Source organism: Halichoerus grypus, chromosome 14, assembly GCF_964656455.1.
Source record: "Halichoerus grypus chromosome 14, mHalGry1.hap1.1, whole genome shotgun sequence".
NCBI lineage: Eukaryota > Metazoa > Chordata > Mammalia > Carnivora > Phocidae > Halichoerus > Halichoerus grypus.
In genome coordinates this window covers 76,537,755-76,552,648 of record NC_135725.1, presented here as the reverse complement: position 1 = coordinate 76,552,648, position 14,894 = coordinate 76,537,755, and the positions used below count along the sequence as shown (strand labels likewise).

Here is a 14,894-nt window from a genome sequence, read left to right as displayed (position 1 = left end):
ATCAAGATGCCACCTTATGCTCTGCCTGTCGCAGCAATGATTATGCTCAGTAATTTGCCGGGAACAGCCTTTGGGGGTCAGGCAAGGAGATGTAAAACTTGACTCTAACATCTATTAATGGTGAGATCTTACTTAAATAAATGGCTTTACCTCTTTGAATCTCAGCTTCCCCATCTAAAAATAAGGCATATTGATATCTATACCTCATTAGTAGGCTTATAAAAATACTGAGCATATCGGAAGTATTCACTACATGGTAGTTAGTAGTAGTGATGTTAGTGCTAGTGCTACTAGTAGTAGGTGCTTATCTGCATATGTGATTGTGGTTAACACAGTGACTAAATTCAGGATCCATGGAGGACAGAAATTGGTTTGGTTTTCCTTATTGTATTTTCAGAATGTGACATGGTTCCCAGCCAGGGAGCATACTAAATCAGCGTTTGAAAAATATATCAATGTATAAATGATTACACTAAGAGTAACTTCTTCACAAATGCTAGTTCTCTCTTGACTACCTATTCTACCTTATATTCCAATAACATTGATGGATAAGCAGGAGCACTGACATTAAAATCCCAGTGTAACAGATGGGAAAACAGAGACATGAAAAGCTAGACATGAAAAGTTAGACATAAATTAAAGACATTCATAGACAAGTCACAGAAGAGAAAGTATAGATATCCAGTAAATTTGAAAAGATGCTCACTCAAGATGTTCAGTCACAAGACCATAAATGAGAATCCATGTTTTCAATCATGAAATGGACAAAGACAAAGCACTTTTGTTTTGCCAGGTAGTAGTGACAGTGAGGAACAGCAGGTCCTGCCACACACTGCTGGCAAGATATGACACAGTTCACCCTCTCAGAATACCAGAGGTTGTACCCACCAAAATGAAAAAGGCCCACAGATGACGACCCAGTAATACCATTTCTCAGTATCAACTCTAGAGAAATGCTCACATGTGCCTACAAGGAGGTTCCTATAAGGGTACTGACAACAGCATTGGTTTGTAATAGAAAAATGTATGAAATAATGTAAAAGCCCGGCATTAGGGGTACAGCTAAATAACCTGTAGCACATTCCCACTATGGAGTACTGTAGGGCATTTAAAAGGAGTGAAACAGATTTAAGAACCAAAGTGGATAGATAGCCCAGATTACTATGTTCCTCCCTCAAAACTCCATGTTTGGTCTGTGACCAAACTTCTGCCATAAAGTATGGTATGTTGGTTCATTCATTCATTCATTTCTTTATCAATGTTTGCTGAGAATCTACCTGGTTTCAACCATCTGTACTAGGGCAAACCTCTTCAATGATCAACTCTTAATCATCTTTAAGGTCTCAGCTTAGACATTGCTTCTTCTGAGAAACATTCATTAACCACCTCAAGCTGGGGTAGATGCTGTTCCTATGTTTTCCCACACCCCCTGTGCTCCTTGCCCTCGACTGCTTTTCATGTTGCAGAATAGTTACCTGATTCCTTGCCTGTTCAATCCTTTTAAACTGTGTGCTCATGAGGCTAGGAATCAGGGCTCTATTCCTAGTTCCAACATAGTCTATGGCACAGAACAGACACTTAGTAAATACTTGTTAAACAAGTATTACTGAACACAATTATATTTGATTTGCACTCTTTGGTTGATGAATGAATTAATAAATGGACACATACAAGAACAAAGAATGGATGCCTGGGTGACATAGAGAAAGCCAGGAAAAGAAGTGGGACTAAGAAAAACAATGAAGTGGTGACTCAGCTTGAGAGCCATAGAAACAGCATGAGAGAGCCACATGTGCCTTCAGTTGACCCTGATTTGGTCTAAACTTTTCCAATCCTCTGAGGCTTAATACGGCATCGCATGTCAATGTTATGGCTAAGATCTGGAAGCATAAGACCCATATTCCAAGAGGTTCCACTTTGTGTTACTGTTGACTCATTCTTCACTCATTCATTCAACAAGCATTCATGGAACCCTGATCCTGTCACATATGAGCATGATAAATATTGTATTTAAGAATCTGAACCAAGTGAGAGAAAAGGAAAAAAAAAAAAGGAACAAAAACACAAGCACAGTTAAATATAAGAGAAGCCAAACAGTGATCAAGGACCAAGGATCCTGTTATAAGACACCCATGTTCCAAACAGACTAGGAACTTTGTGATGGCAGTTCAGTTAGTCTTTATTATGAATCACTAAGAGACACTTCTGGTCTCTGTTCAAATATCACCTCATCAGAGGCCCTCCCTTACCACTTCTCTAAAGTCACTATATCCTACCCAACTGGGATATTATGCAATCGTTTCTGGTTTGTGTCTCCCAGCTACATTATAGGAATCAATGAGAGCAAGGGCCTTTCCTGCTCTGTTCACTACTGCATCCCTAATGCCTAGAAAGTAGCTGGGCTCATGATGGGAATCAAGAAATATTTGCTAAGTGAATGGATTGATAAATGAACTAAAGTTTTTGAGCTGATTGGTGGGGTTTCTCAGCATGTAGAGTCCAGAGTCCGATCTGGGATCTGATTTATAAAATCTGGACTCATATTCACAAGAAATTCCACTCAGATCATATAAATGTATCCTTTCCTTATGCTTATTCATTTCCCCTAAGAATTATATTAAGAATGCCAAGAAGCTGAGGCAAAATAGACAGAGATTGTGTTGGCAGGTTAACAGGTCTGAACGTGAGAGAAAAATCAATAGAATAATTAATTGAGATACACATATAAGCCAATTGGGAGAAGTGACTTCTAAGAATATTTCTAGTTCTAAATCAGAAATACTAAGAGAGAGGCACAAACATACCTGTTCAACCAGAGAACGAATGACTAAGAGCACTAGCTTTGGAGTTGATGGATTTACATACAATCCCCCTAGGCAGGTTGACAGCTGTTTAAAGCCTGAGTGCCAGGTCCTCATCTATAACCTGGGAAGAAGACTACCTACTTTGTGGAGCTGCTGTGCAGATCAAATCAAATGAGACTACTTAAGTAACACCCTTAGTAAGTTCTTGACATATAGTAGGTGCTCAGTAAATTATAGCTCCTCCATTTCTCTTCAACCACTAAACTCCTTCCCATTCTTCATTCAACAGCCATTCAAAAATATTCACTGTCTACTTTATACCTGGAGTTGTTCTTGGCACTTGGAAAGCACTAGCAGACATAGAGGCAAAAAAAAATCCACTCCTCAGGAAGTTTATATTCCTTAATTGTACCTCGGCTCTTCCAAGTTTGGGTTAGAAGCCACTTTTTGTCTCTGTCTTTGCCTTCAGCGCATTACTATACTGCGGTAACACTGCTTCCCTCTTTTCTCACAGTGTGGGCACCATGAGCTCAGACTCCATGCCTGTCCTGGCACCACGGTATCATCATTTCCTAACAGTGCATGCTACCTAATGGACACTGCTAAATATTTGCTGAATGAATTGATGATGGATAGATGGATAGATGCATAGATGAAAAGAGTGAGCTGCTATTCATTGTTTCTGGTTTGCTTTATACCTCAATTTCTCTAAGAAAAAAAAAAAAAAGCTTAGTTTTGTCCAGAGTCTTTACTTCTTTGAGAAATCTAAAGATTCTATGCAGACCCAAGGAGCACAGTGGCCAGTACAAAAGCACCTGGCAGTCAAGTTGAGAAACAGAAGCTTCCCTGTTCTTTCTTCCCAGCCAGATACATAAGGAACTGGCCATGTAACTGTGTTGCTGGACTCCCAGAGTGGGTCACAGTAACTGATTGAGGGCTGGTGGCTCGTGAATCATATCCTATCTTCCACTTGCTGTATCCCAAACTTTAGCCAGCTTGGATGAATGTCTGAGCTCTAGAATTCTGCCTTTGCCTTATTACAGCAGAAGGCAATATGGTGTTATGGTTGAGAAGGTGTTATTTGGAATTAGATGTGGGTTTTAATCCTGGCTCTGCCATTACCAGCTGTATTAGGTTGAATAAATCACTTTCCTGAGCTTCAGCTTTTCCTCTGAGCTTTACCTCATAAATATTTGGCGAGGCACTTAAAGCAGAGAGAATACTCAGCAAATGGTTGGCATTATTGTTATTTTTATTATTATTGTCCACACACTACACATTGTACTAGGGCATCCCAGTGAATCAGTGAGGTCCCCTCTGGGTACTGATTCTTAAAAACAGTCTCTGCTAACTCCCTTTTACTGGCTTTTTAAAGGTCCCTTTTACTACAAAAAAAAGTGGAATGAATCACCTGTCACCTAAGGACGATGTCTACCCACAGAGAAGAGTTTAATGTGTCACCCCCCTCATTTTACAAAGAGGGAAACTGAAGAGCAAGGCCACGATGCAATGTGTCTGAACAACATATGGTGAGTTAGTGGCAAAGTCACTGCTGGTCCCCTTTTCCTCCACCAGTGTCACTTGTCATTCAATGGACGGGTTTCCATGGAATGGAGAATTCCATATTTCTTCCTCTTCCTGGCCAAAAGTAATCAGTCTCCTAGAAGTGTCCATTGGGTAAGCACAGAAGCCTCTCCCTTCATCAATGTCATACCTTGGGAAACTATCTCCAGTATAGATAAAGGAAAGAATAAATATTTTTGTTGAGAGAAAAAAATGAAGACAAAGGTCAAAGGGAATCATGTAATGGGTTGAGTCAGGGAAGAAAAAGAAAGCATTTTTTTTCTCTCTCCTCTTTTTCTCCAAAACAGTCTTTATATAGAACTTGTATAAGAGCCAATTTATTTGATATGGAAAAAATGTGAAAGCAGCAAAATACACCACACACACCACACCACACACCACACACACACACACACACACACACACACACACACACACAAAGAGGTATTTGTGTTGGAGTTCAAAACTCGAATTACCAAGAGATAAAGGAGTTGAAATGGTAGGTTGACTTGGAATGATGTTTTACGTTTTTTAGAGTCTCAGAGAACATTCAGGTCAGGAAATGTAGCTCAGCCTAGGTCTCCAGTAAATTCCTTGGGACTCGAGAAAGACATAGAGGAAGTCAGTGAAAGCCTCAGTCTAGCCCGTGTGTCTGAAACATCAGAGCAGGGCCTAAGAAAGATTTGTTGAGTGAATGAAAGAACAAATGGAGCATAAGAGTGTGTGTCTGAATAGTGGTGGTTCTGGAAGCAAAGTGGGACAGGACTGGGTGTTTTTAACCACGTGGTTAAGGGCTTCAGCACTGAAGTGTGAGTGTCTACAGGAAAGGAGCCGGGTCATCCCTGAAATACCTAGCTCCCAGTGAACATTCTGGCACACAGAATGTTCTCAAAACAGATTTGTAAATTGAATGAGTATTGGGAAAGAGACCTTGGAAATCCCTGAGCCTTACAGATCACTTACAGCAGCGGCTATTAAACTGTAGCCAGCATTTGAGTCATTTGGGAAGACCCCATATTTGAGTTTCTGATTCAGTTGTCTGGGCTGGGATCTAAGGACTTGCCCTAAGTTCTCAGGTCTTGCTGCTGCTGGTCTGGGGCCCTACTCTGAGAACTGGCAGTGGCTCTTAAACATGGTTCCACATTATAATCATCCTGTGAGATTTTAAAAGTTCTGATGGCCCAGCTTTATCCCCCTTACCAGTTAATCGAGTACCTGGGGCGGTGGGGGATGGGGTTGGAGAGGGGATGCTGGGGAAACACAAGAGATTTTAAAATGCCCCAAATTTCCATGACATGCACCTAACTTTGAGAACCCCCAGTCTAGTACAACTTCCTCTTTATAGATAAAGGCCTCAGAAGGCCAGAAAGGGTAAGCGACTAGCCTAAGATCCTAGAGCAATTTCATGACTATCTGGGAATGGAACTCAGGGGGCTCTCACTTCTTCAGTTGAATTTCTACCCGTCCACATTTACCAACCCAACCCATGTCAGCTCTTACAGGCGCACAACTCCAGGCAAAAAATGAAAGCTGTGTTTAAACTGAGAGTTTAAGGCATCTATGACTTCTTCTCTCCATTGTTTTATAAAGAAATTTTAAGTGGATGCATATTTATAGAACTTTACCACTCTAGACAAGCAAGAAGATGAAAGAGACAGAGTTATGGAATATTTTCAAGGCAAGATGATCCTTTAAATTTTAAGTACACTCTCAAACACAAACCAAGTGCTCCCTCTGAGTTCTTGAACAGATGTTCTTCATCTCTGAGTCAATGAATGGGCAAGGGTCCGCTTGTGATGTGCACGTTAATTGCTGGCATGTAAAAGGGAGTGCTGGTAAAGTGTTTGAAAGTGGTTCTAACTCTTAAAAAGATTAAAAGTTTCCTCCAAAATTTGGTTTCTATTAATGATTGGCTCAGCAAATGTTTTCACGTAGACAGAGCAGAGATTGGGTCTTATATCATCTTAGAACCAAAGAAAGTGCCACAAAAGGCGCATAGAAACCATTGACTTGAGCATTTTCATCACACAGAAGAGGGAAGTAAGGCTCAAAGAGATTGACGGATTTATCTAAAATTAGTAAGTGGACTGGCTGGAGCTGAACACAAGGTATCTGACTTCTGAGCTATTGTTCTCTCTAGTACTCAAAGTGTTCCTGACCCATATCCCTTGCACATAGTAGATGTTCAACAAACGTTTGGTGATTAATTTCGTAGACTCTTGGTACCCAAGTTAGGTCGGTTAGATTAAGCAGAAGTTGAAACCACATCTTTAATTGAACACTGGTTGAAGGTACTGGCTTAGGAGTTAGGACAGAACCTTGATCTTACCACTCTCTAACTATGTGATCTTGGACAAGTGACTTCACATCTCTAAGCTGTCGTTCCCTTCTTTGTAAAACAAGGATAATTGGGCTGTGGTTATGGAGAGGATGAAATGAGCAAAAGATGCAAAGATCTCAGCCCACTGTCTGGCATATAGGCAAAGCACTAATGAGGTCACTGTAAGGTGGCCTCTTTCCTAAAACATAAATCCTGAGGATGTTTGAGGAAGAGATAGCTTGAGAAATGAATATTAAGGGCAAGCACTATCTCACATAAAAGCTGTGAGTATCCCAGAAGGCTCTTGGAGACCTAGAGCTGCAAGGGCTCTTAAGGATCAAATGAGTTTGAACCTCTCTTCCACTTCAGAAAAGGGAACCAAACAAGGACTGTGACTAGTTATGTTCACCTTCCAGGAACATTCTCATGCAAATATGCGGAAACACGCTCAATTTCTGGACATCCTGCTATAACTTCACGCCCTTTTCACTCACTGAAAAAGCAATCACAATGCACGAATCTTCTTCAATTAAATATAAAAACGAGGGGTGCCTGGGTGGCTCAGTCAGTCGTTAAGTGTCTGCCTTCGGCTCAGGTCATGATCCCAGGGTCCTGGGATGGAGCCCCACATCCGGCTCCCTGCTCCATGGGAAGCTTGCTTCTCCCTCTCCCACTCCCCCTGCTTGTGTTCCCTCTCTCACTGTCTTTCTCTGTCAAATAAATAAATAAAATCTTTAAATAAATATATATATATATAGGAAATCACTAGCAAACGTCAGTTCTTCCAATTTCATGAGTAACACATGACTTTCTCGTTGCTAATCTTACTCAGCCTCTTTCATTTTATCGTTGGGGAAACTAAGAGAGGTCTGGGAGTCTTAGCATTACATTAGAGCTCTCACCAAAAATCCAGGCTTTCTGGTTCCTTGTGCATTGCCATTCCCACCATATCAACCCTGCCGTGTTAGGACAATTCTACCATCAATGCCAGGTTATGAATCCCTAGAAGTAATGAACCTTCTTCTAGGGCAGGCCTCTCTGAGCCTCCTTACATTCGTCTGCAGCCCACCCATCTGACCATCTCCCTATCCAGAGAGTGCACTTACGTGTCCGTGAATCTTCTACTGAGGTGTAGGAGGGAGGCCACATCCACGTGGAGAGGAGGGTCCCGGACCACCTTGTACTGCAGGGGCTTACACTCTAGACAGAGTGGGCTGTCTGCAATGGAGGTCAACATGGCCGCATCAATCTCTAGGTGCTCATCCAATGTGTAGATCTGGATGCCGTATACCTCCTCACCCACATCCCGGAGTTTGATGGTCAGTGGGACATCGCAGAAGACGTTCTGAGGGCCCAGAGAGATGTTCTTCCCACTGACAGTTAACAGTTTGATGTCATTGACAGCCCCACTAGAGTCCCAATCAGTGGAGACAAAGGTCACCCAGATGGTTAAAGACTCAGGGACCAAGGGGTAGCGGAATTCCAGTTCAAGGTAGCAGCCTTGTGGCTCAGGGCAGGCTGGAGGGACTGTGTGTGGGTTGACAGCTGAATTTGGGCTCCAGGTGCGGACACTGGACTTACAGGGCTGTTCAACATCTGGATGACCTATGGAGAAGAGATGAGGGTATGAGTTCCTGAAAGCCCTGTAGACACTAGGAGAGACTGGCCTGACTTGAGCTCAGAGAGAGGGGAAAGGAGAAGGAAGATTCTCAGTCTTCTAGTGAATCAGCTGTATGCATAGCACCCAGCTTGTCTCCACCCCTGCAATACAGATCTTGAATGAATCACCAAACATTTGGTCAAAACTACATTCAATAAGTATCTTACTCTTTAGTGAATGCCCCAACTTTCCTTCTTCATATCCTACTTGTAGGCTTTGCTGCCTTAGATGGAAAGAAGGGAGGGACACACATTTGCCAAACACCCATATGTCCCCTGAACTTGCTTACTTCTTGCAAAGACTCATCTCAGAGGTGAGGCAACTAAGGCTCAGAAATGTGGAGTGAACTGATCAAAGTCTCACAGCTTGATGTGAAGGTCAGCATTAGAACCCAGTGTTGTCTCATCTTGAAGTTCATACTCTTTATTCTCCCTACTGCATGCAGAGGCCACTAAAATAAACTAGGATCCCTGCAGTATTGCTTTCAGTACAACCTGCATGAAATGACAGAAGAACCAGAAACCTTCAGCAAAGAAGAGGTGAGCACAGATCATTTCTCCCCTTGGACTGAGGATTCTGGGAGGAAACTGTCTAGAACCATGAATGACAGAGCTGGAAGGCGGCCCTGGAGCCATCTTATCTCTCCTCCTCTTAAGCCACATGAGGTCATTCCATACCACTGAGCTCCTCAGAGCTCTGTCCGGTCTGACTCAGGAAGGGGAGGGTTGGGTAAGGTGGGGCGGCGGGGGGGGAGAAGGAAGGAGGGATTCTTCTACTTTTTCCCTGGGGAGACAATGCCTCATCCCCACTGATCTCAGCCTGCAGCGACTTCTGAATTTTTCTCTGCTGAGATCATTAGTCCTAGACCCTCAGAGAGCTCTCCTTTGCACTGCTGAGAAAAGTAATCAGGACTCAGTGTAGTGATTGGCTCTAATTTGTTTAAGGAGTCTAGCAAGAGATACAGATCAGCTGGTGATGGTAGGATGGAAGATCTCAAATTGTCCTATTAGCTACATTTTTTTTTTCTTCTTTTACATCGCTGGTTGGTGGGAGGTGGGATGCTGGATATTTCTAAAGCAAAAGAGAAAAGGCAATCTCTGTCTGAAATGGCTTTGTGGTACTGTTACAGTATCATAGGAATCACAATATGAAAACCAGAAAACCATTTTGGGTGGGAAAGCTACTGCAGTGAAGGCTATAAAAATGCCTCCAATCTCTGTGTCTCTGCCCAGCCAAGGGAGAAGAGAGAAGACACCAAGTGGAAATGAAGAGAAGAGAACAAGGAAATAAAGGGAGGGGAAGAGTGTGAGGAAAATTCCAAAGACTTCTTAGATATAACACATCAGAGCAGGAAGAGATGGATAGAACTACAGGATTCTCTCCAGCACTCCTTGGCAAGGTCCATCCATTATCTGCAGCAAAGGCTGGTTAGAAGTGACCAGTGGTTTAAGTCAAAGCCTCCTTAATGAGGCTGAAGCTTTTCTTCCTGTAGACTCTTCAACTCAGTGGAGTTCCTGATTTTCTTAACTTTGTGGGGTATTGGCACATACATATCACTTATTCACAGAGCTTTACTGAGGGTAGCATTTTAGTTTGTGTGAGGCACATTCCCTAGTCATTAATTTATTCATCTGATTGTCACCAAGATCTCATAAGACAGTTATGTTTTTGCCTCTTATCCCTCTGTTTCACTCAATTTCAGGTAGCCTTTATTTAATATAGCGCCTGGTCCACAGACAGTGACCAAAGTGGACATTCAATAAATGTTTGTGAAATGAAGAATCTCCTATCTTGTTAATATTGGGTTAAAAAAGTGAGAGCTTGGGGCGCCTGGATGGCTCAGTCATTAAGCGTCTGCCTTCAGCTCAGGTCATGATCTCGGGGTCCTGGGATCGAGCCCCGCATCGGGCTCCCTGCTCAGCGGGGAGCCTACTTCTCCCTCTCCCACTCCCCCTGCTTGTGTTCCCTCTCTCGCTGTGTATCTCTCTGTGTCAAATAAATAAAATCTTAAAAAAAAAAAAAAAAGTGAGAGCTTCATGGAGCGTTGACTCCTGCTGACGGGGAGTGCCCGGTGAGCACTCCACCCCTTCACACACTTTCTCCTGGACCTGTCAAGAGATGGTGTCATCTCTCTCCCTTCCTTGGAGAAAATGACTATCAGTGGTGTGAGCCACAGGAGAGCAAAGATGACAAATGGGTTTGGCTCCTGCCTTCTCCCGAGTTTCTTGTTAATCAACAGAGGGACCAAATGCTTTCCGAAAGACAGGAAGGTGAGCCTGGACATGACACTCAAGGAAATAAACAGGAATGGAGATCTTAGCAAAGCTTGTGCTTGTCTGGTTATCAGAGATAAACTTTTCCATGTAAAAAAAGAGCCTCGGGGGTGTGCTGAGTCCAACCATCACCAATGCAGCAGTCCCTTTACCCATACCAGGTTCCACGAACTGACCATCCCCTAGGTGCGCGGCACTGCACCCAGCACATTACGTGCCTCAGCTCTCTTCATCCTGGCAGTAAGTCTATGGCACAGGTCTTAAAAAATCATTTCACAGAAGTGGGAACTGAGACTCCGATGGTCAAGTCACTCCCTGATGGGGAATGGAATATATGTGATACTGTTGGTCCAGGGAGCATGCCAAGCTTTGAAGCAATGGAAGCCGGGTTAGAGCATCAGCTATAGAGCTTCTCATCCCATCACCTACTCTGATGATACTTACCTCACAGGGGTGCTGTAAAACTCGAATGGGATGGGATATTAGTAAATGCTCACAAATATTTAGCTTTGTTATGAAACATAGGGAAGAATTAATAGGGAAAAGCTTGGGAGGAAGAGGTAGTCCAAGCAAAGAGAACAGCTGAGAGAGAACGGGAAGGAAGACGACTATGGTTTTGAGCACAACGGGAGAGCGGCAAGAGATGAGGTCAGTAAGCTAAACAGAACCCAGATCACAAAGGGCTTATAGGTCATTTTAAGGAATCGGCATCTTATACCAAGAGGGATGGGGGGATAGTGAAAAACTGTAAGCAAACAAGTGAGAATTGTCTTTTAGAAAAACCACTGTTCAGAGTCATAGACACTACCCATCCATCTATGTATTCATCCATGTGTCTATCTGTCCACCTGTCAGTTCGTCCATCCATCCATCCAAAGAATAATTATTGACTGCCTGGTCTGTGTCCAGTGTTAGGCTAGTACCTAGGGAAACAAGTTTCTACACATACGGTCTCTGACCCCATGGAGCTTCTAGTCTAGTGACACCAGGGGAGAAATGGCTGTACTAATGTAGATAATCGAACCTGTGGCTTGGACAAGGGAACATCAGAGGAGTTGACAACTAACCACAGTGCCTAAGGGGGAAAAAAGAACAAGGCTGGAAAGTTGACCAGGCATGGCTGTGAGGCAGGGAGAAGGGCAGAGGAAAAGGGGAAGGGAGGGGAGGGGAAGCAAGGAGGGAGGGAGGAAAAAAGAAGGAAGGGGGAAGAAAGAAAAGTGCAAAGGTACTGTTACTTCATTGTTAATACATACCCTTTTGTATATATGGTGACTAAATGAAAAGTCACATGTTTATATAAGCTGTCCACTAGAAATGAGGCCATATAAGTGTGTGAAATATATTCATACATACTTATGCTGATTTAAATTTACATTTATGAAGATCCATACAGACATCTATTATGTATCTTTGTGTATATACACTGCAGCTGTTGACACAAACATAGTTATAAAAACTTGGTGCCGAGTTTTTTCCAGATGAATACTTCAGTACACCTGAAATATTCTAGGCAGAAAAATGGGGAAAGGACTCACAGAAATATAAAAAATGAAAACAGCTAGTGCCAGGTGTTCCTCTCTCATGGAAAACCCAACATTGCAATGCATTATATGTTTGTATACGTGATCTTAATTGAGATCTGAGTTGACGGGGTCTAGCTATCAAAGTCCTAGGTAGCAAGTGTCCATGGTATTGAGCACCTCAGGAAATATTCATCTATGAAATACAGTTTTTGCTCAAGAGATACAAAAACAGGGTTTCTTTTGCATCCAACCACTTTCTGTGGCCAAAGGCAAGAATTTCTGTGACTGTATTTACCTGAAATTCACGGAATAGAGTTAATGGAAGATAGTGGATATGCAATAAATATTTGTTAAATGAAAAAACCTTCTATCTTACTAATAAGGAGTTAAAGAAGTTACAATTCCATGGAATATTAGAGCTAGAGAGGACATTTATTCTGTGCATGAGATGCTCTCTTCAGAGAAGCTAAGTGACTCATTCAAGGGCACAGAGCACATTGATGGCAGGGTTTGGACCAAGGTCCAGTCCTCTTCACCCCCCCCACCCCATACTCTTTCCCTAACCCCAAAGATAGGTCTGGCATCGCTCATGGATTTGGGAGTTTTATGTTAGTTTGGGAAGTCCAAAAACTTAAACACGCAAAGATAAATAGGATGAAAATGAGTTGAGAAATAAATTGCAGAGTTTGGCTCATGGAAAAGTTTATTTCTTCAAGGATATTAAAAGGGTCTGAGCCAAAAGGATCACAGAGCCTGTAATAGGATGCTCTAAAAAAAGAACAGTGTCTTTTCCTGGACTGCATGCACTAAATTTACATATCCTGAAGGAAAACCCAAGGCTGCTGGGTTTCCTTGCATGCCTGAGTCAGCTCAGGGAACCAGGGGGCTCAGCACTTCCAGATGAACTCTACTCTACATATCATGCTTTAAGAGGGTCAGGAGCAAACCATGAATTGACTTATCCAATTGACAGTTGGGTTGGATGGAGGTGTGGGGAGATGTCTGAAAATTATTTCATTCATGTAGCACATAGAACAAACCAAGATGGTTTTAGCCAGAGAAGTCTTGGGGGACAGTCTTGCTGATTCCACCTCCCAAATATCTCTCAATTCCATTGACTTCTCTCCATGTCTCACAGCCGTGGACCACACCCAGGCCACCACCATCCCTCTCCTGGATTCCTGCAACAGCCACCCAGCTGCTCCCTTTCCTCCAGCACACCCATCCCCAGACTCTTCACCACAGTCTTTATAACACACACATCGCACCATGCCCCAGACCTCCGCCAAGGCATGTGGTAGCTCCTTGCTGCCCTCAGTATAAACCCATCCTCATCCAGTCATTATAGAACACCCAGTCCAAACTCCCCCTGCTCCACACCTCATGTTTCATGCTCCAAACCCACTTAAGCTCTCGTAGCATTATTGAACAGCTTTCATTTATGTGGGTTACATCTACTGGTAGTTACCATGTTATAAATGAACACTGAAGAACTTTAAACACAAGAACACGTAAGCATGTGCTCTGTTAGCTATCAGAGCAGTAATAACATCACATTCCACGTAGCCACTGGAACGCTCCACTGCTCTCTCAGGAGAGAATGGGAGTGAAAATGGTAAGCAATATCATAGCATTATTATGAAAATAATTTTGGATTTTGAGGATACCCTAAAAAGTCTCCAGGAACCCCATAAGCCTCCAGATCACACTGAAAAAAAAAACAAAAAACCACTGCTCTAAACATACCAAACTTTTTTCATGTTCTCAAATGTGCCTTGCTCGCTGGGGTGGTGACATTTCCCGGGTAGTGTCAGTTCTGGATGAGGTCAGCTTCTTCCTAATTCCCCTGGCACTCTGTGCTTCAGTTATCATGGGCCTTGCTGCACTTGACGGTTGATGGGAACCACCCTTTTACTCATCCGACTCCCCTGTTAGATGGTCAGTTCTCTCTTGGCCATGTACCAAGCATGGTGCCTGGCACGTAGCTCCTATGGTGGCCATAGATGAGACTGGTTCACTCTGCATGGACACAATTTGTCAGCTGGCAGAGACATGACCTTTCTTCCATGAGAACCCAACGTGAGTTCCGTTGGGATAGAAAAGTCATGATTGTAGATTTCGGGAAGAACTTTCTAACAAATGGAGTTAGAATGGAAGGCCCAGGAATGTACATGCTGGTGCTAGGAGACCCTGGGTGAGGGAGGGCACCAGGGGGATTCCTGCACTGGGTGGGAACCGGGGCTAGATGAGCCAGGCCCCCCTTCCAAGTCTGACAGCCTGTGATCCTGGGGGGCTGAACTGAGGGCTTCTCCCAGACATCCCTCTCACTTTACATTCCAGATGGATTTGTTTAGAGTTCCCGAGTTCAGCTCTCATTTTTATTTTAAGCTACTTTAGAAGATAACAAAGTACAGTGCTGTCATTTTTCTCCTTCACTCTCCTCTCTGATCCTTCTCCCTTGCTTTATTCTCTGGCTTTTTCTTCTCAACCTTCTTTCTAAAAATATAAAAGAAAACGGAGGGAGTTCTTGCTGAACCTCAGGGAGGAATCAGATTCTGCTCTCTCTGATGGCTGGAGTCCCCACCCAGGAACCATGGACGAGAGCTGCCTGCACAGGAGCAAGAGACACTGGGGGGTGGAGCATAAGCTCTGAGGGCATGGGAGAACATGGGGTCTCTGCCAGCCGGGCTTCGGGCACTAGAACTGAGCCCTAAAGAAGGGGATATTGTGGAAGGAAACTGAGTAGGCAAC

General features: G+C 43.3%; 1 protein-coding gene across 1 annotated transcript in view; it reads right to left on the bottom strand.

Moving 5' to 3' along the window:
• PAPPA (pappalysin 1) overlaps positions 1-14,894 on the bottom strand; it is a 240,753-nt gene that overhangs the window by 153,142 nt on the left and 72,717 nt on the right. The window contains exon 7 of the mRNA XM_036087337.2: positions 7,794-8,292. Within this exon, the coding sequence (XP_035943230.2) occupies positions 7,794-8,292 (499 nt within the window). The remainder of the gene's footprint in view (positions 1-7,793; positions 8,293-14,894) is intronic.